Raw genomic sequence first — 24,132 nt, 5'->3', positions numbered from 1 at the left:
CACAGCTATGTTGATAACGCCGTATTGATCGGACAGCGAGAATAGAACCGGCGGCGGCGGCGCTCGGACCAACGTCACAGCCGTGTCACTGCAACTTGAACGGTTAACACGTGTGCCACTGCTTGTTCCACTGAGAATCGATCGAAATATTATGCTCATAATATTAAATTAAATATAAGGCGTTTTCCTTGTTCTTTTCCTTCAGTTTCATGTCATTATACCTTTGCGCTTTCTTTGAGTCCACTCCCAAAACGAGTTAGGCTCCTATTTTACTATATTCCTATTTAACTTAGCACCAATTCTTGGTACACATTGAGTAAATTACCTACCCAATGAGGTATCAAGGCCTACAACATTGTAGCTTACCTATATCGGGTCATCCGGACAGTTCTCTAATACGTATGGTAGGTCCTATGTAGCTTATAGTCGTAACTTAACTAATCGTTTATTTAATAATTTAACTTTTTGAATAAACTTTGGTTCAAGTGATTTATTCATCTTCCAACTTTTACGGGCACTGCATAGCCTTATCCTGATCCTGCTACCCGTATGTTTTATATTTTATTTATATCCATGAAGATATTTTCTAAAGTCTACATCTGGCAAGTATTGATTAATAGGGGAGGTCAATTAGAGGTCGATAATATTGCCACAGTTTTATAATTATTATGTTATATTAATATTCAATAGGCCCCCTTACCTAACCCTTATAATGATTGAACTTTATCTGTGAGAAAAAAAATTAAATAAGATTAATGTGGTAGGCATTTCGGGACAGTTTCAAATAAATAAAAATATCATCTTCATCAGTTCACGAAATGATTGCGATGCCTAATTCTTCTGGTTAGATCAGGGGCTGAATAGAGTTATGAACCTTTAGCACTCAGATACCTACTTTCGCAATGCAATGGTGTCAGTACAAAAATATTTTGGCGGGAAACGCTTGACATGAGTTAAGTAAATATTTGAACGATACCCCATTATTTGAAAGCCGATGTTGCGAATGCAAGGAACCGCATAACAAAGCTTTCGTATATATTCAAAATAAGGATTCTAAAACTGATATCTTGTTGTGGTAAGTCTAAATCTTGTGATATATGATCACAGCACAGTCCCGCAATCAATTTCAAGATTCTTACTTTGAAAGATAACCCATTTTATTTTTGTTTCCTTAATAAATTATTCCGGTCAACGCCAGCGAAGAGATTAGGTATCAGTCAATGTTATCTGAATAACAACAATAATAAACTATTTTGAAGATAAAATTATAAAAACAATAATAAAGTGAAACGGAACGCCGGAATACTTTACAAAAAACCCGCAAGATGGCGTTTTCCTTGCATAATTTATTGACGCATGCGCCACACATTGCAATCAGCTGTCAGAAAGAACATAATCACGTAAAAAACAAAATTATTTGTGTCTTTAGATAATTCCCGTCAATATGGCGGGGCAAAATCCAGGTTCGCCGACTGACTTTCAATATTTTTACGAGGATGAAGTGTATAAAATCAACAATCGCGGTCAAGTGGTCTTCGGTCTGGTACTCGAGAACTATGAAGCCAACTCCAGCGATCAAGAGAGCGACATTGAAACACCTATACAAAAAGGCGAAATTCGTGTTGTCTGGCATCCTTCCGGCACCGAGCGAGTCATATCCGAGAAGTCGGTAAGCAAGGGCGATCACAGAATAATGTATTAGATCTCACGCGGTATTTGGCACTTGCGCACCCAAGTACTGAGAGGATATTTCTTGTTCTCGCTACTTGCGAGTACAACAACCCCTAGGCCGGGGTTGACGCGAATCCTCTCGAATAACTCAATTATCTAGGATTCGTCCTTCAAAACGTTTTTGAGGACAGAAATTAGGCATTAAATTTACTAAAATCGTACTACCCTTAATAAAAAAAAGTTATCACTCAACAACGAAATTTTGATATTCTCTAAATTTCAAACAATGCAATGGCAAAAACCATTCTATTAAATTAATACACCAATACAAAAAGACCATCTATTTAGAATTAAATATTGACCATGAACTTGAATCATGACTCTGGAGTTTAATAGCACAATGTTAAATTGGTTTCCACATGGTACCTACCTACTGTAAAAAATGTGATACTGCAAACTGCTCTTAAAGCAGTAACGCAATTGAGTTTTAATGGAAATAATAATAAAAAATGTAACTTTCCTGAAGCTTTGTTATCTTTTTACTTATTTATGAAAGATGAAACTGATGCAAGGATTTTATTTTAACAAGATATTCCTAGAGACAATGTCTGGAACTATTCTTATGCTCCTAAAGTCATGTTTTTGTCGAGATGAGGGTGTGGTCTTGCAGCAGAATCTCTAATATAAAATATTTATCCTTGATAAGCATAATAATGTAAAAAGAATAACATCACTATAAAAATCAGCTCTTATAAAATTTTAATTTTTTTTTTCATTGTACCCTAATCTCATTAATAATAAGCAGGAGTAGAGTAAAGCCGACTTGTTTTTTGTTTATTTGATAAGCATGTCAGGAAGTGTACTTGGGATTTTCCATTTGAAATCCACCAGTAAGCTGGCAAATAACTTTGTATTACAACAATGCCAAAAAGCCCTTTGTACTTAAATATAAATTAAACTGAGATGCAATGTATGAGTTTTTGCTTTCTACCTCCACCAATAAATAAACATTTTTTCACTTCAATAATTTGCAGAACTATGTATTAATACTAATAGAAGGCTAAGAGTAACCCAACCCTTCAAACAAATGAGATTATGTAATACTTTCTTATTACCCAGGTTGGCTTAGCAGATCGCTCGTTAATGCCCGGAGATGTAGTCCGCCGTCTCATCGCTGGCAAGGATACGCAGAGAGGATACTGCAGAGACATCATCATGAACGCAGCCCTTCAGATTGTAGGCACCAAGCACGTCATACCCAGTGTTGCCAGTGAAAGGCTCCAGCCTTTAGAAGAATTCACGCCTGATTTGGCTGTGTGTCTCGATTCCTGGGTTGGGACTTCTAAGGTAAGAAAATCAATGTGTTTCATTTGTGATCTTTTCTGGATTTACCTCAGAAAAAAAAACTACCCACTTATTAAATCAATCGAAAAATATTACCATCATAAATTATGTTGGTAAACTGTTGTCAGTCCAATCTTGGCATCAATCTATCTCAAGATATACTTAAAGAAGTGACGAGTTCACAATATTTTTTCTTATATCATTTAGGTACTATAGATTTTTGATTAGATTGAGGGTAGAGTGCTACTTACTTTACAATGCATAATGTCTTGTTAGCAACTTTGAACACACTGCCTTTTCGATGAAAATATAAACTGTTTTCACTAGGATTTATTGATGGACTTATGAATTACTGGCCACGTGGGACTTTCCTGTGTGTAGGCTTTGCTTCGTTTTTTAAAGTTCATGCAGATGATTTTGCACTGTGCATGTGCACTGTGTACACATTTATGTATAAACTATTGTTAAAGAACTTATGGTACAACTTAGTAACCATGGGCCATTCCATATTTGTATAACTATGCTATGCATTATGCTAATTTTATTCAAATTCATTTTTTTTATGCTAGCAGTAATATGTGATGTATTTTATTTGAGTACAATTAATTATTTTGATTAGTACATAGAAAAGATTTTAATGTGCCTTTAATCATCACTAAATTAAACTTGAGTATCTGTTTTGTTAGCACATCAATCATAAATGTTGATGAGTATGTTGTAACTTTGAAGTGAATAACATAAGGAGTTCCACTTAGTGAATATGATTATAGCACTCATTTTCCAATAAAAATATTTGAAGACTATTATTCAATAAATATAGGGTAGAGAGTAAAATATAAATTAGAGATGAAATACCTACACAATAATCTCATTCTCTTGTCTGCTTTAATTAAAGTTATACAGTGAATAAACTCCGTGACGTCATTGCAATATGACGTGGGTGGGCTAAATAAAGGGTGATTTAATTTTATAGCATAATGTTGTGCTGGAAAATATCTCGCCCACAAAACTATTGACTGACCCATATCTATTGAACTCATTAATTATTACGAAACCGCAATTTCTTGACTTTCTTGCCACGGAACGCCAATTCGTCTTTATACGTTTCTACAAAACATAAATAAATAGCTTTAATCTTCCCTTGTCTGGTCTTACTACCATCTCAAAGGCAACATGTTCAAACTACCACTTCTGTAGTCTCAATTCCTCTACATTACATAATATTGCTGCCATTGTGACGTAGGCAAAATAGCATATGATTTAGATAAAGTTTAGAGAGAAAATTGATTAAAGCTGCAACAAAAATATATTGCTGTTTTTCCCACAGGCGGTACACAGCAAACTCCGCTTAGTATCAGCCGAGGGGTCCCGACTCGAATACCCCGACCTCGACACGTGTCCTCTGGAAGACTACTCGATGCGTCGCCGCCGGTCCACCCCTTACTCCTCGTCAGAGTTCTACCCGGGACAGGTGGTGTACGGCCCGCTGGGCTCGCTCGACTCCGCCAACTGGCTCCACATCACCAAGGAAATGAAGGCCGCTAGGAAACATAAGATGCATGATCATAAGGTACGGTATAATGTTGTCTTTGATTTCTCTGTATTGGATGAAACTTAGAACTTTTGTCAACTGACTGAAATATACCAGCATCGTGATTTTGTAAATTGTATTACGATTTAGGTAGTTGCGAATCTTAACTTTAATTTGTACACACACACAAATCCATCAGGACAGAAAATTTTGATGCGGCGGATACTGATTTGTTCTAAATATCTGCTGCGTAAATATCGGACTTATTTTAAATAATATTTAAAAAAAACCGTCGTTGTTCTACGACTATGAGGAAATATCTATTGAGAAAGATCTATGACTGACTGATTTCAAACGAAATAAATCTATATTTGCTATATTACTCCATGTTTGTTGTTCAGTTCACTGTGGAGGCGGTGATGACGGAGAGCGTGAGCGTGCACTGGCAGTGCCGCGCGCTGTGCACGCATCCCACCGACCCCTCCACGCCGCAGCAGCCCAAGTTCCTAGTCGAAGGTATGTATTACATCTTAGAGAACCTCTGTCTTAGACTCACTCGAATGAATGTTCGGAGACTTGTCTATAGTCCGCGCCAAATAAACGTGCAATAAAGTTTGTTCACCTCCTTCTACTAATGTATCCCAATATTCCAAAACGATACGAAAAACATGTATGGGCAGTGTCGGTAACACGATCAAAACAAGTGTATCGTGGTAAGAGGCGTCCTTGTCGCAAAGGATTACAAACCTTTGGTCAAAAGTATGATCAGTCAGTAAAACTTTCCGAGTAGAGTACCTACACAAGTTGAGTAGTCTATCCCAAGCGCATTCCAAATTCGAAATGACGGAAGGACATTATTACAAAATGGCGGACAGGTGATGCGCCCCTGACGGCAGGGCGGTTGAATGACCTTTATTGCGAGTTTATTTGGCGCGTACTATAATATAGAAAAAGTTGGCACTTGCGGTTTAAAGATGTCTTGTCGAGCACGAATCGTGGCTATAACGAAGCCCAGATTGAAAAGTTCTCAAAAGAAAGTCTTAGCTTCAATAACTTCGAAAACTTAATAATACTAGACTGCAATACTACTGTAATTTGTGTCGATTTTATTCGCGCCATGCGTTGCCTAACTGCCAGTGCATTCGATCGAGAATCATAGGTGTGTAATACCATAAAAATACGTTAAGACTTACGTTCTAACCTACAGGGAGTTGCGCCACTTGGGTGTTTTGGGGGGCTGTTTTTTGTAAAATTTTGACGTCCTAAAAGTTCTGTTTTGCAGCCAAGTTTGAGTAAACCATTTTTTATTTTGATTTTGTTATCACAAAGTTGTACTCCCAACAGGTGAAGATCTGAAGAATTTGAAGTTGTTGAACGTATTCGAGCCGTGCACTCTGCAAGTCGGTGACAGGAACTTCCTCACTATTGGCCCAGAAGATAGCTTTGTAAGCAAGAAGCAATGGAGGAAACAACAAAGTGAGTCGCTTAAACTTATCTTGTATGTGTAAACAAGATCTTTTAGCGATAAACTTATCAGTACATGTTGGTCACTGTTTGGCTTCTGATTTAGTGCTTTGAAAGTATTTACCTAAGCTACTTATTAGCAATAATTTGTATAGTTTCATTTAGTTTTTAATAGGAAAAGGCACTACCTATTCCAGACTGATACTCAAGCGCCCAACTTATATTTGAGGGATTAAATTCAATTACAAAATTCATACTCATACTTTTCGATTCGACGCAAATGAGTTCTTCAACATTTTTTTGTAATAAATGTATACATTCTGCACTTAGGTAAATGCTACAGGAATCTCCGTAAACAGACTAAGCCTACAAAGAAGCCGTCTAAAACCGAGACGAACTCATCCGACCACGTGCCCTCGCGGCCTAAGAAGCGCGCCTCCGCACACCGCAAGCTTAAGTCTAACGAGGTACGTTATAAGTTCCCCCCTACCATAGGAAAGTAGGTCTTTAAGGGAAGTAAAGGGAGTATATAAGGGGACCATATCACTCGAGTAAAGTGGTATATAGGAGAAGTAAAGGGTGCATTTAGGGGGAGTAAAGGGTGTATATACGGGGAATAAAGGGTGCATATACGGGGGAGTAAAGGGAGTACATAAGGGGAGTAAAGGGAGTATATAAGGGAAGTAAAGGGAGTATATAAGGGAAGTAAATTGAGTATATCAGGGGAATAAAGTGGTATATAGAAGTAAAGGGTGCAAATAGGGGGAGTAAAGGGTGTATATAGAGGGAGCAAAGGGAGTACATAAGGTGAGTAAAGGGAGTACCTATAATAAGGGGAATGAGGGGATATATAGGAAGAGCAAAGGGTGTATATAAGGGAGAAGAAAGTGGTTGTACAAAGTGTATTCATTCTAGAACGACATGGACGTTGACGCCGGAGACGACAAACTGGAATCTCTCGACGATGCTCTGAAGATGGACTCGAACTGCCCCAGCATCAAGATAGAGCCCATCGGAGACGTCTCCCTGCCCATGGCCAGCAGTCAGGAGGATACAGCCACTGAGGAGAAGAATGATTCCGGAATCAGGTCTGTTGAGGGTGACATGGTTTTGCTGCTTTGAGGGGCTGGCTTTTTTTATAATGGATTTGTAAAAATAAACAAATATTACTCAAGTATTTCTAGATGAAGGAATAGCTACACCTAAGCAATTTTATAACTTGTTAGGAAATTAATATAATACACGTACTTCAGTTATGGTTGAAATTAATTAATTATATTATAGTCCCTAGATTTAATCGATAGTCTCTATAAAAGCGTAAAAAATTGTGATAGTGTACTCTCTTTTCAATTTTTTATCTGATTAAAAGTGATGGATTCCTACATTGGATCTTATACATTGAAAGACTCACGTTGGCAATAATTCCCATCATTTATACGGTTTAAAAAAAAAACAAACAAAATGAGCTGCCGCTTACATAGCTAGTACAGCAACAGTTATCAATAAGGGACCCTCTGATCATCACACTGTCGACGCTAACTAGATCGCACGTCCGCAGTCCTGAGCCGACGCGCGAAGACTCCTCGCTGCTGAATGGTGACAGCAAGTCTGATACCGCGCTCAATGATGATGACTCGGATAACTGGGAGAATACCAGCAGCGATGGCAGTGATACTGACAGGTAAGTGTGTAGTTTATTTGTATGGTAAAATGTTATGTGCTTTTATTATAAGGGGGGGAGGGGGTTGTAAAAGACCATGGTCGGTTTGAATCCCCCTCTCCATCCCTCATAAAATGCCATCTAGTTAGCAGATTACAAACGGCTCATAAAAAATTACTCAATCAACGAAGTTTATTTCGGTCCCTGCCGCTTGACAGTCTGTGAGGGGAATAATCTTAGCAAGTCATGTAACGATTGCGTCTTTGACCGGTTTGTCTTGTTCCTATCTCCATAGCGGTGCAACATGGTCATCCCGCTGCTCCTCAGCGGCATCAGCCCGCGGCAAGCGATCTCCTCAACTAGCAGTACGACTGTTACGCGGCAAGCGACTCAAGCGCACCGTGCGCAGGGCCCCGCCCGCGCCGCCGCCGCGCCTCGGCGACCGCGTGGTGGTCGAGACGCTGCACACCACCAGCCGCGCTAACGTCGTGTGGCAGGTATGTGCTGGGTACAAGCGACTCAAGCGCACCGAACATGTCATTTTGACCAAATAAAGCAGCCATATTTACGAAGCCGCAAGAATATTCAAAGAGTTCCAAGCCACCCACAGCAAAACGAGAAGGGTCGCGATGATTCTCGCTCCTTTCAAATAAGCAGCCTTTTTTCGGATCGCTAACATAGTCACGTTTTTCACAGGATGGTACAATAGAAATGGGCATTCCGTCCACACAGCTGTATCCGATCCATCACTTAGACGGGCAGGAGTGCTTCCCCGGCGACTTCGTAGTCAGCGGGGCGGCTAATGTCGAAGAGAATCAACAGGTCAGCACCTTTTACAATTTTCTAATCTTTTTACTGACTCGTGTTCGATATTTTGTCATCATCTTACACTAACTTCTACACGTGGTTTCACCCGTTTTCCCGAGGGATTTTTTTTCTCGGGCACGGGTAAAAAGTAGCCTATACAAGGTGTTGATTTGCATTTGTGCCATACTTCAGGAGGAGGACATAAAATACGTAAATATCGATTGGAATTACATTTTTTTTGTCATTGTAATGTAGTATTTCAGAAGTAATCCAATTTTATGAATGAAATTTATGAATAATCGTTGCGTATGCTTTGTGTCTGCGTTTGTGTGAGGGCGCAGCGCGGTTTTAAGGCCAGTAACACACGCGCCAAGTTTAAATAAGGCTAGATAGACATTGACGGAATTCCGAAAAAAAAAAATTACCAATTTTTTTGTTGATTTTTGTCGAGAATCATTAGCATAATTACGTCCTTGAATATGGCACGGATGCAAATCAACAGCTTGTATTATTGCCAAGATTCATCAAAAGCTATCTTATAGTTTTTAGTTTAAAGAAGAACAAACTTAGGCATTTATAATTATTATCATTATATAGATTTTTGATTTTCACTATAAAACGGCCTCAAACTTGTTTTACATAAATATTGTTATCAACAGCTGAAGCACAGAGAGTACGGTGTGGTACAACGCGTCGATCATCACGGCAGGACGGCCATCGTGCACTGGTACCGCACATATACTAGTGCCGACGAGCCAGTGTGAGTTACCCCTTATATGTATTTACTAGTAAAATGGATCATTTACTAAAACTAAAAGAATAGGTGATCCAGCATGCTACATATTCTGTCTCTCCATTTTATCATTTTATTTTTTTTATTGGTGGCCTGAATTGTATTGTATAAAAAGATACTATTGTGTTTAGTGTTTATCCCATCAATAGGGAACCATTTTCAAGAAGAAAAACGGATACAAAAGCTCTATAATACATAACATTGTGTTTCCTATGAACCTTGGATATCATACTTATTTGCCAATTTTTGCTAGTGTTTATGCCTTTTGTTTTACTTTCAAAAATATTATTCAGTAGCAGTTTTACCCGCGACCGGGGGCAGTTGTTACAGCCTATGTGTATCGGGGGATCTATAGCTTCCCAACAGTACGGATTAATTGTGGCTTGAACCTTTGTGTTTCCTCAATGTTACTTAACATTATAGACCTGATTATATTCTCTCCTAGTCCACAAATGCTGCACGAGAGCGAGGTGAGCGTGTACGACCTGAAGGACCACCCTGACTTCCAGTACCGGCCCGGTACCGTCGTCATTAGGGTCGCCAACTTCACCGGGGAGGATGCCAATTGTACTGCTGGACAGGTCAGGGTTTAGTTAAATTGATATTTTTGTATAGTATGAAATTTAGAGACCATGTCTTGGTATGCAGGTTTGTGTAAATATGTAGTTTTTCAAGGATTATGTATAAACAACTACGTATAAAGAAAGAAAAGCAATCTTTGTATATACATATACATAGTTATTATTTATCCCATATGTGGCTTGCTAGCTGTTTTACGGCGTTTTCCCGCGTCCTGGGGTAATATCTTCCCGTACATGCATAAAATGTAGCCTATTTTACTGGGGGATAGTGTAGCTTCCTAACAGTGAAAGTATTTTTCCAAATCGGTTCAGTAGTTCCGGAGCATTTAGTATACAAGCAATGTTTTTACCCCCTTTTTTATATTGATGGTGAATTTGACCTTTATTCGTGGTTTTAAGTGTTCAGTCCTAAACAAGAAATTCAGACATTTACTTGGAGCCTGACCTATCTTACTTTTGTCCTTCATATAACCATTACAACTAGTCCCGAGTGCCATGATTGTTAATAAAACTGATGGTTTGTTCCAGGTGATTGACAACTTCCCGTCTGGTCGCGTCAAAGTGTGGTGGGTGGACGGGCACACGAGCATGTGCTGGCCGCAAGATCTCTACAAGGTAACACCACAGGTTCAAGCAATACTCTCTTCTTCAAATATCTCATTATGTTTATTGTTTCATTCTAAGAGTAGTAATATTAATTCACGTAGCTTATAATATTATCTTGGGCCTCAACCATTGTAATTTTTTTTTTAAATTAATTAATATTTTTTCACTATAATGTATTTTGTTTGTGTATATCGTGTAGGGTAAGTATTATCGTTGAAAAAACGTCGGCTACTTAGTTTACGAAGGTAGTAATGATCCTCCTATGCTTAGATTATAAAGACGTACTTAATATAATTACTTACTCTCGGAAGCCGTTGGCCACACGTGACAGTCACGTGGCTCCTAATTTTACCTTTACGAATTTTGTTTATTGTGGGTTTCTGTTAAAATAAATTGATTTATAACATTAGTTTATATATGTCACCGGAAAATAACAAGATCCGTAAGTTTATCAATTTACTAGGAAGTTTATAAACTTTCGTAAGATTCTAAACGGGAGATAAATTGTAATATTTTACGTTTCCACATTTTCGTAAATTTATCAATTTCCGACGTCATACGGTAAATTTATAAACTAACGAATACCTATTCGTAAGATTTTATATGGTTCGACCAATCACAGAAACTCTTTTAAATATACGATCTTTGAAATACGTAAAGTAACACACTGCTCTCTGATTGGTCAATGTTCATAGTGTTTATAATTATGTTGTGATGCAGGTGGGCGAGTACGACAGCGAGGAGGGCGAGCTGTGGGGCTCGGAGGGCTCGGGCTCGGAGGACTCGTGGGAGACGCAGAGCTCCGCGCACGAGCCCGAGCCCGAGCGCCCGCCCACGCCGCCCGACCAGCCGCCGCCCACACGTATGTATACAAATAACATAAATAAACTAATTATAGCTACAAAGGAAAATAACATATCTGTTTGCGCAAAACGTGATGGTGAAAATAAAATTAGAACCTCTAAATAAAAGCTATAAAAACTCCTCCACAATTTGCTATTTATAAATAAGTATTTGATATTTTATGAAATTTAGTAAAAACATAAGAATCCACCACTTCGTAGAGATTTATGAAGAAATTGCAATAAGACTGTTATTTTCAAGGTGTACATGATGTCCGGCGATATGTTGTTGAATCTAGAATTAGGGCCGCTGCATACGTGTCGGGGTTTTTACGGACGTGACTGAATGCTTACAAAATGTATATAAAAGCGCATATTACACGGACAGGACATGAACGTAGCACTCACGGCTAAACACGTCGCGGTCCCATTCACGCCATATTAGAGGGTATCTCGTATCTCGTCACGTATGCAGTGGATATTAGGCTACTAACCAAACAGCTATGTTTAAGTTAGCCAAACGAACGTTTGTGGACAGCATGCTATAACATAATTCATATTCCAGTGTCCGGGCCAGCTGTGGCGGCGTGCGCGTCGTGCGGCTCGTGCCCGCGCGAGGTGCCGCGCCTGCTGGAGCCGCGCGTCGCCGCGCACATCGAGCGCGGCCGCCTCGCCATGAGGAAACTCGAAGAGATGTTCGCTAAGCATCCCACCTTACAGAGCCAAGAGGTACAACTACTATCTCTGTTAAGGTGGCTTCGCAACCCCTCCGACCCCCGCCCCGCGCCGCAGCTGCTGCGTCCGCCCCTGGCCGCGCTCATGCACAGGCTCTTCCACGCCGACGTCGCGCTGCTCGACGCCTTCTGCGCAGAGCCCGAGCTGCACACGCCAGAGGTAGGCACCGAGCGCCGGCCCGTAAGCAAGTCTCTAGTCAAATAATAGACATGACGATAACGGTACAAAATTGAGACTCTAAAATATACAAATACCAAAAAAAGTGGATAAGTTTAAATTTGTTTTTATGGAATAATAAAGAAAACTGAAATATGTCCGCGCGTGAGAGATTGTAAGTCACGGTTTCTTAAAAGTACTAAACAACGAAGTCCCACAAAAGAACATGCTGTATCTTCATTGATATTTTATGGTAGAAAATAAAACTTAGATATCCAATATTTTACGTTAATCTGAAATTACTGTATATACAATTTTCAGTCGTCATGTCTATTCCATGTAATTTTAATTCAATTTGAATATATTCCAACAAGATTTTGAAAAGGATGCTTCGGCATGTCAACACGGCGAGCTCAGCAACGAGAACTGATTGGCGAGACGGTGGTGGGACTACAGAGCTAAATTTTTAACCATAGCCTTTACTTATTCAAAATGCTATGCTTCACATTAGAGGTCATTTCATTTGCACAATCATACAGATTCCGAAACATCTCGAAGCATCCTGCGATATTTCCCTCCTGGATTCTATCTCTGCATGTCAAAGTTATACTTAACGGGCCGGTGTGTGATTTCGCGAACATTCATACATTTTTGCAGAACAAACCCCGTGTAGTGCTGCATGTTATAGAATCGTTCACACATTGTTAATGCGAAAATTGAACACTGCTTTAGTTATAAAATATAGTAGGAGTAGTTTCGTCAACTATTTATGTAGCTAAGGTTTCAGTAGCCGCACTTTTATCCACGTGTCATATTCTGCACAGTCATACTAATATTATAAAGCAGAAGTGTTTATTTGTTTGTTTGAACACGCTTATCTCAGGAACTACTGGTCCGATTTGAAAATTTCTTTCAGTGTTAGATAGCCCATTTATCGAGGAAGGCTTTACTACTTTTTATCCCGGTACGGGAAGTAGTTCCCACGGGATGCTGGCAGAAGCTAGTTGAATATAAGGGTAGAATGTCAACTGGACGTAAAATAAATACGTCGAAGAATTCAGGCGTTATCGGTCGATCCGGTAACTTATCAATTGTTTAGGCCGATTGCTGCTGTTTTAACGTGGTCGCCTCGAAAACCGAGCAGAAAATTCGCTTTTCTCAGTGCATTTTTAAACTAAAAAGTTTAAAACTTCGAAAATAGCGAAGTTTTGGAAGGAGATTGGAATCCTGCCTGTTATGTGAATTTTTGTATCAATTGCTTTTTGATTGTAATATCGGATTTTAATAATGATTTTTGTTTCTTTTTTGTCTTTTATTTCAGCTTAGAAGAGAATGTTTTTGATATTTTATAATAATTCTTGTTCTATGTGTTTTATTTTTATTTCCCCTTGTACCCAGTGTTTGTTAAATGTAGCGAGAATAATTCCGACTATGTATTTGATTTCAGTAAAATTATTGTTGTCTTGAAATCTGTGCTTGGAAGAAATATCTAGTGTATGTGATACTGAAAGTGTATGTTTATAGTGGTTTTCTAAAGGTGCCGTTTATTTTCAGATAATGCGCAAGCTGTTAAACTTGTACAAAGATTGCCGGTTCTTAGACAGACTAATGGGAACGTCATTCTTCCATGAGGATCACTTTTTGGTAAGTTATCGTACGCTGTTGACAGTGTGTTGTAACTTGTAGAATATTTTTATGTAATAGAAAAATCATCTAACTTGAAACTTTGCATACAATGTATCTATTTAAAAATAAGCGGAATAGATATTTTCATTAAAAAAAAGTCATCACAAAATTGTTAACTTCTAAAATCAAAATCAATTATGTAAAACGGTAATTTTATATCTAACACATAAAACACTCCCACATCCTAATTTCAAACTTCTTCCATCCAGGGTCTTCTAGAACGCGTAAGAGAACGCGGCGCGATCACCCCTCGCGCAGGGGAGCGTCGCGTTCACGAACAGCTGCAGCGTCTGTTCGCGCCCAGCGACCCCCCCTCCACGCCCGCCGCGCCCCCCTCGCCAGACCCCATGATGGTCGACGATGAGCTGGAGAAGGCTGCTGACGGTACCCGGCCCATTATCACGGCTAACGTCACTGTGGAGCCCATGCAGGTCAGTAAGGTCAACTTACTGCGGTTTCTATTACCTATCCATCCATTTTTCGAACTTCCGAAACTAAATTCTATGAAATTGAAATTTCATAGAATTTAGTTTCGGAAGTATAATTCAATCTTAACGTAAATCAACGTATAGGTCCCAAAATTTCACCTGAGTCTTTAAGGCCTACGTCAGGTCATCATAGTTTTTTCCCATCATCAGGCCAGAAGATGTCCACTGCTGAACCCTCCCCCAAAATTAATGTTAAAATGTCTTCAGTAGATCATGTTGGAGCTTTTCTTTCCCCTTAACAGACCCTTTATTTGGATGTCAAACATGTTTATAACTTGTAGGTGGAGTGTAGTATGTCAAAGAAGCAACTGCATCTGAACATAGAAGCTGCTCAGGCAACAAGTTCCGACTCGGTTGTGCCACAAGATAATGCTGTTAGTGAAAATCGTGAGTATACTGTCACTAATAAATAAATTACTTAAGTATTAAAATTTCATCTGATCGAAATGCATATGAAATGAGTTAATATACTTTTAAGTTAATGTACTCAACATAGTATACATTTTCTACAAGAAAATACTCCCAGTTTCGTTTTTAGATCATGACGATCTCAAAAACACACAAAGACTGCATCTGCCACATTTTCTTTGTCTTCGAGAAGTACTAAAATTAACTCAGAAGTACACAAATTTTAGACCTCCTTACACGTCTTCATTTCTGTAGTTCTTAAGAGAATTTTGCTATATTTTTACTGTAAATTAAAAATATTTTTTATTTTTACTGTAAGTTCCTAAGCCCAATCTGACTTATAAAGTGTGTTGGCAGCGTCTACAGAATCAACGGAAGGCGAGCCCGGGCCCGGCAAGAATGTGTGCTACAAGCTGTGCTCGCTCATACACGCGCAGCTCATCAAAGCTCACACGGAAGTCAGTCGGTCAGTCAACACATTGTATAACATTACCATGTTAAAAAAATATATAAAACTTTAATTTTCTTTTAAGAAGCAGCACTTTGAAGGAAGAATTTTGAAGTTTTTGGTCCAAAGCCGGATCTTTCTATCTCGGATAATATAAAAAATACGACAAAATAAAATTGGTTTTGTTGTTTATTTGTATAAAAACAGATTTTCTTTATGCGTAAGTCCGGCTGCAAAATTTTGATTTTACAATAGGCATGATGACAGTAATTAAAAATCATTAAAATATTATACTTATTAAATTAAAGTTGAAGCTTGGAATATAAAACGCGCATTGTTTTCTTTTTTAATAATGTGATTAATATTTATTTTTATAAAATAAAACTACGAAATAAGGCAATCCGCCATGATATCTTGAACACCAATCAGAGCGCGTGACGTCACCTTTTGGTCGACGCATTAAAAACTCGCACAAACGTCACATTTCGTATTGTAAACTTCCTCTGCGAATCTCTGTGTTTTCATTAATTAATTGTTTATAACGAGTACTATTTGAATGTAAATGTTATTAAAATCGAATATAAAATAACACGAATCATGAAGCAAGGATTGATTAGGCAAACAACGCTAATTTGCCTAGAATCGATATATGCTAGGAGAGTTTTTGGCATCAAATAAAGATATCTTTAGGATGCAAAAAAGATGTATTATGTCTATGTGTAAACTAAAAGTAACAGACAGTTGTGCACCTTTTTAGGGTTCCGTACCCAAAAGGTAAAACGGGACCCTATTGTTTTCGCTCCTCTGTCCGTCCGTCCATCCGTCCGTCCATCCGTCCGTCCGTCCGTCCGTCCATGTTGGATTTTTCACAGATGATATATTTCTGTTGCCGTTATAACAACAAATACTGAAAATTTGAATAAAATAAATAATTTGGGTGGCTCCCATACAACAAACGTGATTTTTTTTATGGTACGGAACCCTTCGTGGGTAAGTCCGAGTCGCACTTGGCCGGTTTTTTACCATTTAGACCTCGTACAAAACCTATATTATACTAGAATCTAGAAAACTATGTAAAAACTTACATCAAAGTGATCTTCACAAAAATAATGGTGTGGGTAAAAAATACTGGGCAATATTGGTTTTGAATCTCGCCTTGCAAGTTTAAGCCACTTTTTTCGTATTTTTTAATGTGAGAAACCAGAGAAACGTACACAAATAACTTAAAATGAGTTGTTATGGATGTGTTCTTACCAGCCCCGGATCTAGGGGGGGGCAAACCGGGGCCTGTGCCCCGGGCGGCAAATTTAGGGGGCGGCAAAACTCACACTTCACAGACCAATGGATAACTAATTTTGACCACGGAAAAATTAACGGTTAAATAAAAATAGCACAAGTACAGCCATTTCATGGCCACATCAACTTGACCGATACCCTGAGCGCCGAGTGAGACATGCTGCATGACTGCACGAACATTTATTATTCACGAGGCGAAGTTTTAGCAAACTAAAAAATTATTTGCGATCATCTATGAGCCAGGAATATCGCATATTTATTTTTATTTTAAATCTTACATTACAGATTACTGTAATAGTTACCTACAGCGCCATATTAACCTATGGTGCAAGGTGTGCGAATAACCCGGGCGCCTCGGTCTCAGGGGCGCCCCGGGACGCCCCACCACCAGGAATTTTGGATGAAATTACACCCGTTTGATAAGGAAGTTCCACATTGTATCACGATACTGACAAGCGAAGTTCCTAAAAAAGTCGCCTTCGCTTTGTTTGATTGATCATTTTGATTATTTTTTACTTTTAACATCCTCCAACTAAGTAAAAAAATTCTCGCTCGCTACGCTCGCGGTTAAATGACAATGTATGTCCTGTTTTTCTGATTGTTTATTATTTTTATTGACTCGGTCGTCGGTCATTGATTCGGTCTCTAATCACGTTTTCTTTTTATTTGTACGTAATTCCCAGTTTAATTTGTGAGTCTTGTCAGTGTACTTGATCAGGTAATTTTGTGTCATAGGCTCAAAAAATTTCGCGCTCGCTTCGCTCGCAAAATATTGTACATACATTGCCTTGATAACTTCGTAAGTCAAGTCCACACTGTCTTATCTTTTATAAGTCAAATGTAGAAAGGATGTTTTTTATGGAGTCCTCAAAACCACAAAAAGTTTGCGCTTCCGACTGCTTGTTACTTTACAGCGCTTTTGAAAAATTTATTAACTTTTTGTGTCCCAAAATTGAAAAATTTGCGCGCTCGCTTCGCTCGCGCTACTTTTCACAATTGCATTGCTCTGTCTCGACTTTCATAACTTAAACCTGGCCAACAGTTTGAGCCTACAATGAATTGGACACATTTTTTAAGTCCTTTACCTACCAAAAAAGTGCACTTCATTCGAACGTTCTTATTTATATTCCTTGTAACTACTGTAAGTACTTCAATACATAGTTGGCGCTCGGGTGATGATTGCACCCAAGCGCTACATGAGCTAGAGACGGCCCTGCCTACCTACATATTGATAGCTAATATATAGATGATAAAGGTGAAAATAAACATAAGTAGGTAGGCGGGGCGACATTTTTCAGTTTTTGCCCCGCCTAATAAAAATTGAAGATCCGGGGCTGGTTCTTACACTGGGGGACCCCACACCACTTATACACTTTCGAATTCATATTTAATAATACAAAAAAACTTAATTATTGAACGAGCGTTGTTTACTTGCATCTTGTCAACCCAAGGCGTGACGTCACAAGTGACGGCATGACACTGACAAGCGTTTTCGCGCCGGATTCAAAGTGGACAGAGAAAAATGCAATTATTTGACAAAAAAACTTCGCATTTTTTTAAAATTAATGATCTTCCGTATAAAATAGACGTATACCTACATCATACAAAGGAATTTAAAAATTTGTCATCATGCCTATTGAATATTAGTTCTGCACTCTGGCACTTTCAAAATTCACTAATTTGACAATACAATTAGTAGGTATATTTCCACGCCTTTATAATTTATTAAAGGTATATAATTTATTTCGCAGGAGAAGGCCGCAAGAGTTGGCCGATTTCCTTAACAGCTTAATGAAAAAACAAAACACAAACGGCTCTGAGGAGAACTTAGTCTACCACTTTTCAGTGTGAGCCTCCTTTATTGTTTTTATTTTCATTTAATTTTATTTCTACTTTATTTTGGGCTTCTGTACGTGTGTTTGCTTTGTCCACACTTTTGTAACATAATAAAAACACACGAATGCTGCCTACATGTACACTTATAAATTGTTCTAAATTAACTGCTAATGTATATTGCATTTTTTTTTATCATCACTCCTTTTGACAATCAGTGGGCTTTTTCAATAAATTTTTGTACAAGACCGTTAGCCGATTAATACCTACATATTTACTACAATCATGTACAGAAACCCAATAAGCTTTTGTTACTTATAATTTCGTTTATTTGTACATATATTTTTTGTTATTTTATTTTAGTTTTATGCATTTCATTACGTGTCGTACTGTGTCGTTACTCGATGTCGTATTCATAAAAATGTACATACACTAACTGGAATATAAATAATGTTTCTTTAGTTTTAAATTTAACTAAGGTTGCATATGTAAGTAACAAAAAAAGTTAAAATAAGTCAAAGTTCTTTATGCACAAAAAAAAATAGCTGTGCCCATCTTAGTCAACTATTTAACAAAATGGCACAGTATGATGCTCCTTCCATCATAGCTCTATACTTATGTTAAACAAATATAAAAATAATAACAATTATATACTTTTTGTATTTTTTATGTTTTGTCATGTTTATTTTAGTAGAAACGACAAATTCTCTCAAATCATCCAATAGATGTAGTTTGGATTCTTTATGTAAAGGACTGGTATTTACCCGACTGCTGAGAAGGGTTATATTTTAAAGAATGTTTCTCCTTGCTAGATACGAATGGAGTAAAGTCCATTCAAATATACAGTGCATGGGGGTATTTAGTCCAAACAGTTGAACAAGTTTACCTCAAAGAAGTTCCTATTATAAATGAATGCATTTATCCTTTGATCACAGTCATAGAATCTCACATGGAGGCATGGAAGTGCCCCAGCCAAGCCACTCCTTCTACACCAAAAACTCATCCATATTTCAGTACTATTTAGAGAAACTTTTGTTTCACAGTAACACTTTTTACTTTGTTTTTATTTTATTTACTTTTTTGTTCTTTTTGTAGATGACTCTGTAAAAAGTGGTAACTTAATTTCTCTGATATCCGATTTAACCCGATTGATAGATTTCATATTATTGTATTGTATAGCCTATATATTTGTTTAATGTAAGTGTTGAGATAAGGCCCTTAGCACCTGATTTGCTATAACGAAAATGCACGCCATTTTCAAGAATTTATCGACTTTAATTTACACAAAAAGTATTTTTAGGTACCGTTTGTAAATAAGAAATTTCGTCATAGCGAAATAAGGCCCAGTTCAAACCTTTTCGTAAGCCCCTCTTAACCATATGCATGGTACAATTTTACCCAGTATAAGTCTTAATAACTATCGCTGCCCCCGTAATAATTGATCCAATTACTGCATTGTACTGTTTAAAAATCCAATATCAGTAAGATTCGTAGCATTATATTTTTTTTGTAACTAACACCCATCAGTTATTTCTTGGTATGATGTAATACTTCATTGCTGCCTTTCTAGGAAAACTTTTCAGTGTAGATGAAACTAGCCAGTCCTGGTTGTATTACTTCTTTTTGAATTCTTATTATATGGAGATTTAACTTTTTTTCTGAAATCTCAATCATCCATATACCTGAAAGTATGTACTAATATAGTGACCTAACATGGGTGATAATGTTATAGTCAATACGGCGCTCTGGTGGTGAGCTTGGCGGAGGAAGATAAGGCGGAGTCCAAGACAGCTGATGTGAAAGACGCAACTACCGCCACGGCGCAGAAACTTGAAGGCGCTGGTAAGACAGTCATTCAGTTACAGTTGAATAATATTATAAGGCTGGAGAGTTGTTTCTCTGCTTGTTGCACGCGCTAATTTCAGGAACTATTCGACCTATGTAAAAAAGAATTCAGTGTTAGATACCTCATATATCGAAGAAGGCTACTTTTATCTGGATGTGCGGAGTAAACTGCAAAATAAAATCAGAATCTTCCTAACTAACACTGCAAACTCTGCACCAAATAAATTACTATTGACGTCATTAGTTATTCAATCAAAGTCCATAAGTTAATTCATCTTACTCCACTATACAGCAAGCAGTACCGACACAGCGCCCCTCGCCACAGCCGAAGGTTCTGATGAAGCCGAGATGGACACGGCCAGCCCCGCAGCCGTCCCCGAAGACAACAAGGAGGGGGGCGAGGGCTTCTGTATACTGGAGTCAGCCCCCGCCGCGCACCGGTTCCGCCTGTCCATGCTGCAGCCGTCCGAGCCCAGGACCTTCTACTCGGCTGTGAAGAGGGAGATCAAGTTGCTCAAGAGTGATCTGCCTCCAGGGGTGAGCTGTTCTGCTAAGATTGTTAGAAGGAACTGAATAAAACATGAGCTAGGACAAAAGCACCTTTTTGCAACATATTAGGATTCATTCTCCAACAGGAAATAGTTCCCTCATTTGCTTGACACTTTTTTTTTGTCAAGTGGTGAAAATGCCTATGCATACCACCAGCGCTCGGAAAAAACGGAGTGGTTATGTGGGATTTGCCGAACTAAAAACTCCGCCGTCTGTTCAACTCCTGCTTTCATATCATGAGAAGTCACGAGAACTGCTATGCATGACATTCGCGAATTTGCTTAACACCTAAAATAACCCTATCTTCTTTCGTCAGGTGTGGGTCCGCGGCTACGAGGACCGCATCGACCTGCTGTCAGTGATGATCGCCGGGCCCAGCAAGACGCCGTACGAGGGCGGGCTGTTCGTGTTCGACGTGCAGCTCGGCGGCGAGTACCCGCGGGCGCCGCCGCTGTGCCACTACCACTCCTACTGCACCGACCGACTCAACCCTAACCTGTATGAGGACGGCAAGGTAGGACATACTTCTCACAGCTATGTTGGAGTTGGGTTTCAAGTTTGGAGCTGAGAACCAATTGTGTGACTGATTGTTTTAAATGCAGCGACTGGGTATAAGCAACACGTTCCCGATGGTAGGAATCGTTGTCAGAACTTCTGACTAACCGTAACCACTGCTAGAGATGTACAAGAAAAGCTAGTGGTCAGGAGTCTGATTAATGGCACTATTTAGAATATTGGTCGTTAGGTGTATCTGGTTAAAATTGAAAGCCAAGAATGTTTTTCTTAATTTAGTTAAGTTATATTTTTTATATAATTTTTTAGTATAAAGCCATGTAATGTGTTCTACAGTAATGCGTTCTTATATCGTCAGGTGTGCGTATCCCTCCTGGGCACGTGGTCTGGCCGCGGCGTGGAGGTGTGGGGCAAGGACAGCTCGCTACTGCAGGTCATCGTGTCGCTGCAGGGCCTCATCCTCAACGCGGAGCCCTACTTCAACGAGGCCGGATATGAGAAGCAGAAGGGTATGTATTGTTGCACATAGTTAAGCAATTTCACAAAAGATTTTGATTAGATCAGAGACATAGTTAATGGGAGTTTTGTAAAGAAGACATCGACGAATCGTTCACATATGTATGTATGCATGCAGAATTTTACAATAGCCTTTCACTTTACGCAGGTACTCAACAAGGCAAGGAGAACTCCCGCATGTACAACGAGATGGTGCTGTTGAAACTAGTGCAGTCGATGACCAAGATGCTGATGAACCCCCCGGAGCCGTTCCGCGAGGAGATCCTGACGCACCTGCGCGGCACCGGCGGCGCGCTGTGCTCGCGCCTGGAGGCGCTGGTGCGGCTGTCGGGCGAGGGCGCGGGCGCGGCGGCCGCGGCGCCCGAGTTCCCGCTGGTGCCGGCGTCGCGCGGCTTCTGCCTCACGCTGCGCAGCTCGCTGCAGCAGTTCCGCGCGGCGCTGCGGCGCCACGACATCGCGGTGCCGCCCTGCACCTTATAGCCGCCCACCCCGCCTCCCACCGCCACCGGCACATAACGTCTAATGATAATCAAATTCTAAATGAAATGTTCGATCTTATGCGAATACGATTCTTAGATTTATTAATGCATAGTTAATATTATTTATTTGTTACAAAGTAATGTCTACTTTAATTCAACATTCGACGTTATAATGTTTAGATTATGAGTACTTATTGAAATTGCATACTTTTTACGAGGCGAAGCTTATTACTGTCGTTCGAATATTTGCTACACTAATATTATGATATGAAATAAAGACAGGTAATGTTAGATGTAACGTCTAGAACGTTTAGTTCCTGATTCCAATATAATTTATATTTACGATTGAAGCTCCTACGTATCAATATTAGGGAATGGTGTGCGAGTATAACGAGTATCTCATCAATGTCTATTTTATGTATGTGTAATGTTGTGTGTAAAAATGCATTCACTCATTTTTATGTAATTATAGTTTTGTTTTTATTTTATTTTGTTTTATATTGCGGGAAACATTAATTTGTATGGTAATAATGATGTAGTAAGACCGTCGTGGTTAAATTGGCGCAGTACCAACAGACAGTACATACCACTTAGCATAGTCGACTCACCACTGCACTATGTTGTCGATTGTCGATACCTAAATAATTGTTGTTTTCTCTTGTTACCAATCTATGAAATTATTGAAAATAATTTACACGCTTAGGTTTAGTGCATGTAGATGTTTGAATTTCATTTCTTCACCAAATAAGAGCGTCACAAAAGTAAAGTCTTACTAACAGTGATATCTACATTATTAGTATTAATTTTACATTTCCCGAAAATTAATATTAACAAGGAAATCGAAAGTGCTACCCAGTGAAAGGCGCTTAATTAGTGGTATTTTGGAACTTAGTTTTCATTTTCTATCCAATCTTGTTTTAGAAAGAAATTCTTCCTCGTTAGTGCTTATAGTATTAAACCATACGGCCACGCCGCGCCGGCGGCTGCACAAATACTATGTAACTTCATGCCAAAGTCAATTGAGCTATGGAAGGCTTTTGTCGCTTGTGTACGCGAGATAAGTGACAACTATGTATAATTATAAAAAAATAAATAATTCTTCAACAATATTTTTATTTTCATTTTTGTAACCCATTAGATACTAAATTTGACCTTGAAATTTATTTGAATAAAAACAAAAGGCGAAGGGGAATCTACCCTACCTAACAAAACAGATGCCGTTTTTGTCAGATATGGCTATATTTGTTGATACTTACGAATACTATAAAGGTACAGTTACACATGTTAGTTAGTAGCACGAAAGCATGCTACTTTTGAGCAATTGCTACTTAGTGGTACCTATACGTGTGTCGAAACATTGCTAATAATGAGCATGCTAGTTTCGAGTTTGCTCAAAAATCGACGATCGTGCGATTATTGGGCATGCTACCTGCAGCGCGGGTGGAAGGGGCGTGCTTATAGCGTATGTGAACAAAGGACAATGGGCACTTTGTATGGGATTTGGTACCCGCTCCAACAGCAACGTATTATATATCATTAGAAAGGTATTTACGTGAAGAATAATAAAAACTATGGAGCTTGCCTCAATTAGCTGTCCGATCCAAGAACGATAAAAATTGAATCGACATAGAAACAAACATGTCATCCATATATGCAAATTCATTAAGAGGCATTTATGTCGTCAGTGTAATAATTTTAAACTCAGTTAACAGACATCTTACATTGATTGATGCACTCTATTATAATCTAAAGGTTGTAATAGTCTATGGAGTCATACTACGGAAACACAATCGTCATCTGATTTGACAAAAGTTCAAAACATTTCTATTCATCTTTTTTTAAGAAGAAATTCGCCATTATCTCAGCACCTCTTGAGGAGCA

The 24,132-nt window shown here is 38.8% G+C and overlaps 1 protein-coding gene across 2 annotated transcripts; it reads left to right on the top strand.

Annotated features, from left to right (window-relative positions):
• The first annotated feature begins 1,336 nt into the window (after positions 1-1,336).
• On the top strand, positions 1,337-23,357 carry LOC124633026 ((E3-independent) E2 ubiquitin-conjugating enzyme). Of its 2 annotated transcripts, none has more exons than XM_047168113.1 (25): positions 1,337-1,669; positions 2,791-3,018; positions 4,343-4,585; positions 4,948-5,062; positions 5,891-6,022; positions 6,341-6,477; positions 6,926-7,098; positions 7,569-7,691; positions 7,966-8,167; positions 8,367-8,492; positions 9,137-9,237; positions 9,716-9,851; positions 10,380-10,466; positions 11,178-11,319; positions 11,865-12,028; positions 13,745-13,834; positions 14,086-14,307; positions 14,646-14,751; positions 15,130-15,238; positions 18,268-18,363; positions 20,082-20,191; positions 20,487-20,731; positions 21,060-21,257; positions 21,615-21,765; positions 21,921-23,357. In XM_047168113.1, the coding sequence occupies exons 1-25, from the start codon at positions 1,445-1,447 to the stop codon at positions 22,250-22,252; spliced, it is 3,993 nt and encodes a 1,330-aa protein (XP_047024069.1). In that variant the 5' UTR covers positions 1,337-1,444; the 3' UTR covers positions 22,253-23,357. The 2 variants fall into 2 exon arrangements, with proteins under 2 accessions (XP_047024069.1, XP_047024068.1); XM_047168112.1 differs by having other exon boundaries at positions 7,554-7,691.
• The last annotated feature ends 775 nt before the right edge of the window (positions 23,358-24,132 follow it).

Source organism: Helicoverpa zea, chromosome 9 (genome assembly GCF_022581195.2).
Source record: "Helicoverpa zea isolate HzStark_Cry1AcR chromosome 9, ilHelZeax1.1, whole genome shotgun sequence".
Taxonomy (NCBI): Eukaryota; Metazoa; Arthropoda; class Insecta; order Lepidoptera; family Noctuidae; genus Helicoverpa; species Helicoverpa zea.
This window is presented reverse-complemented; position numbering and strand designations above follow the sequence as displayed.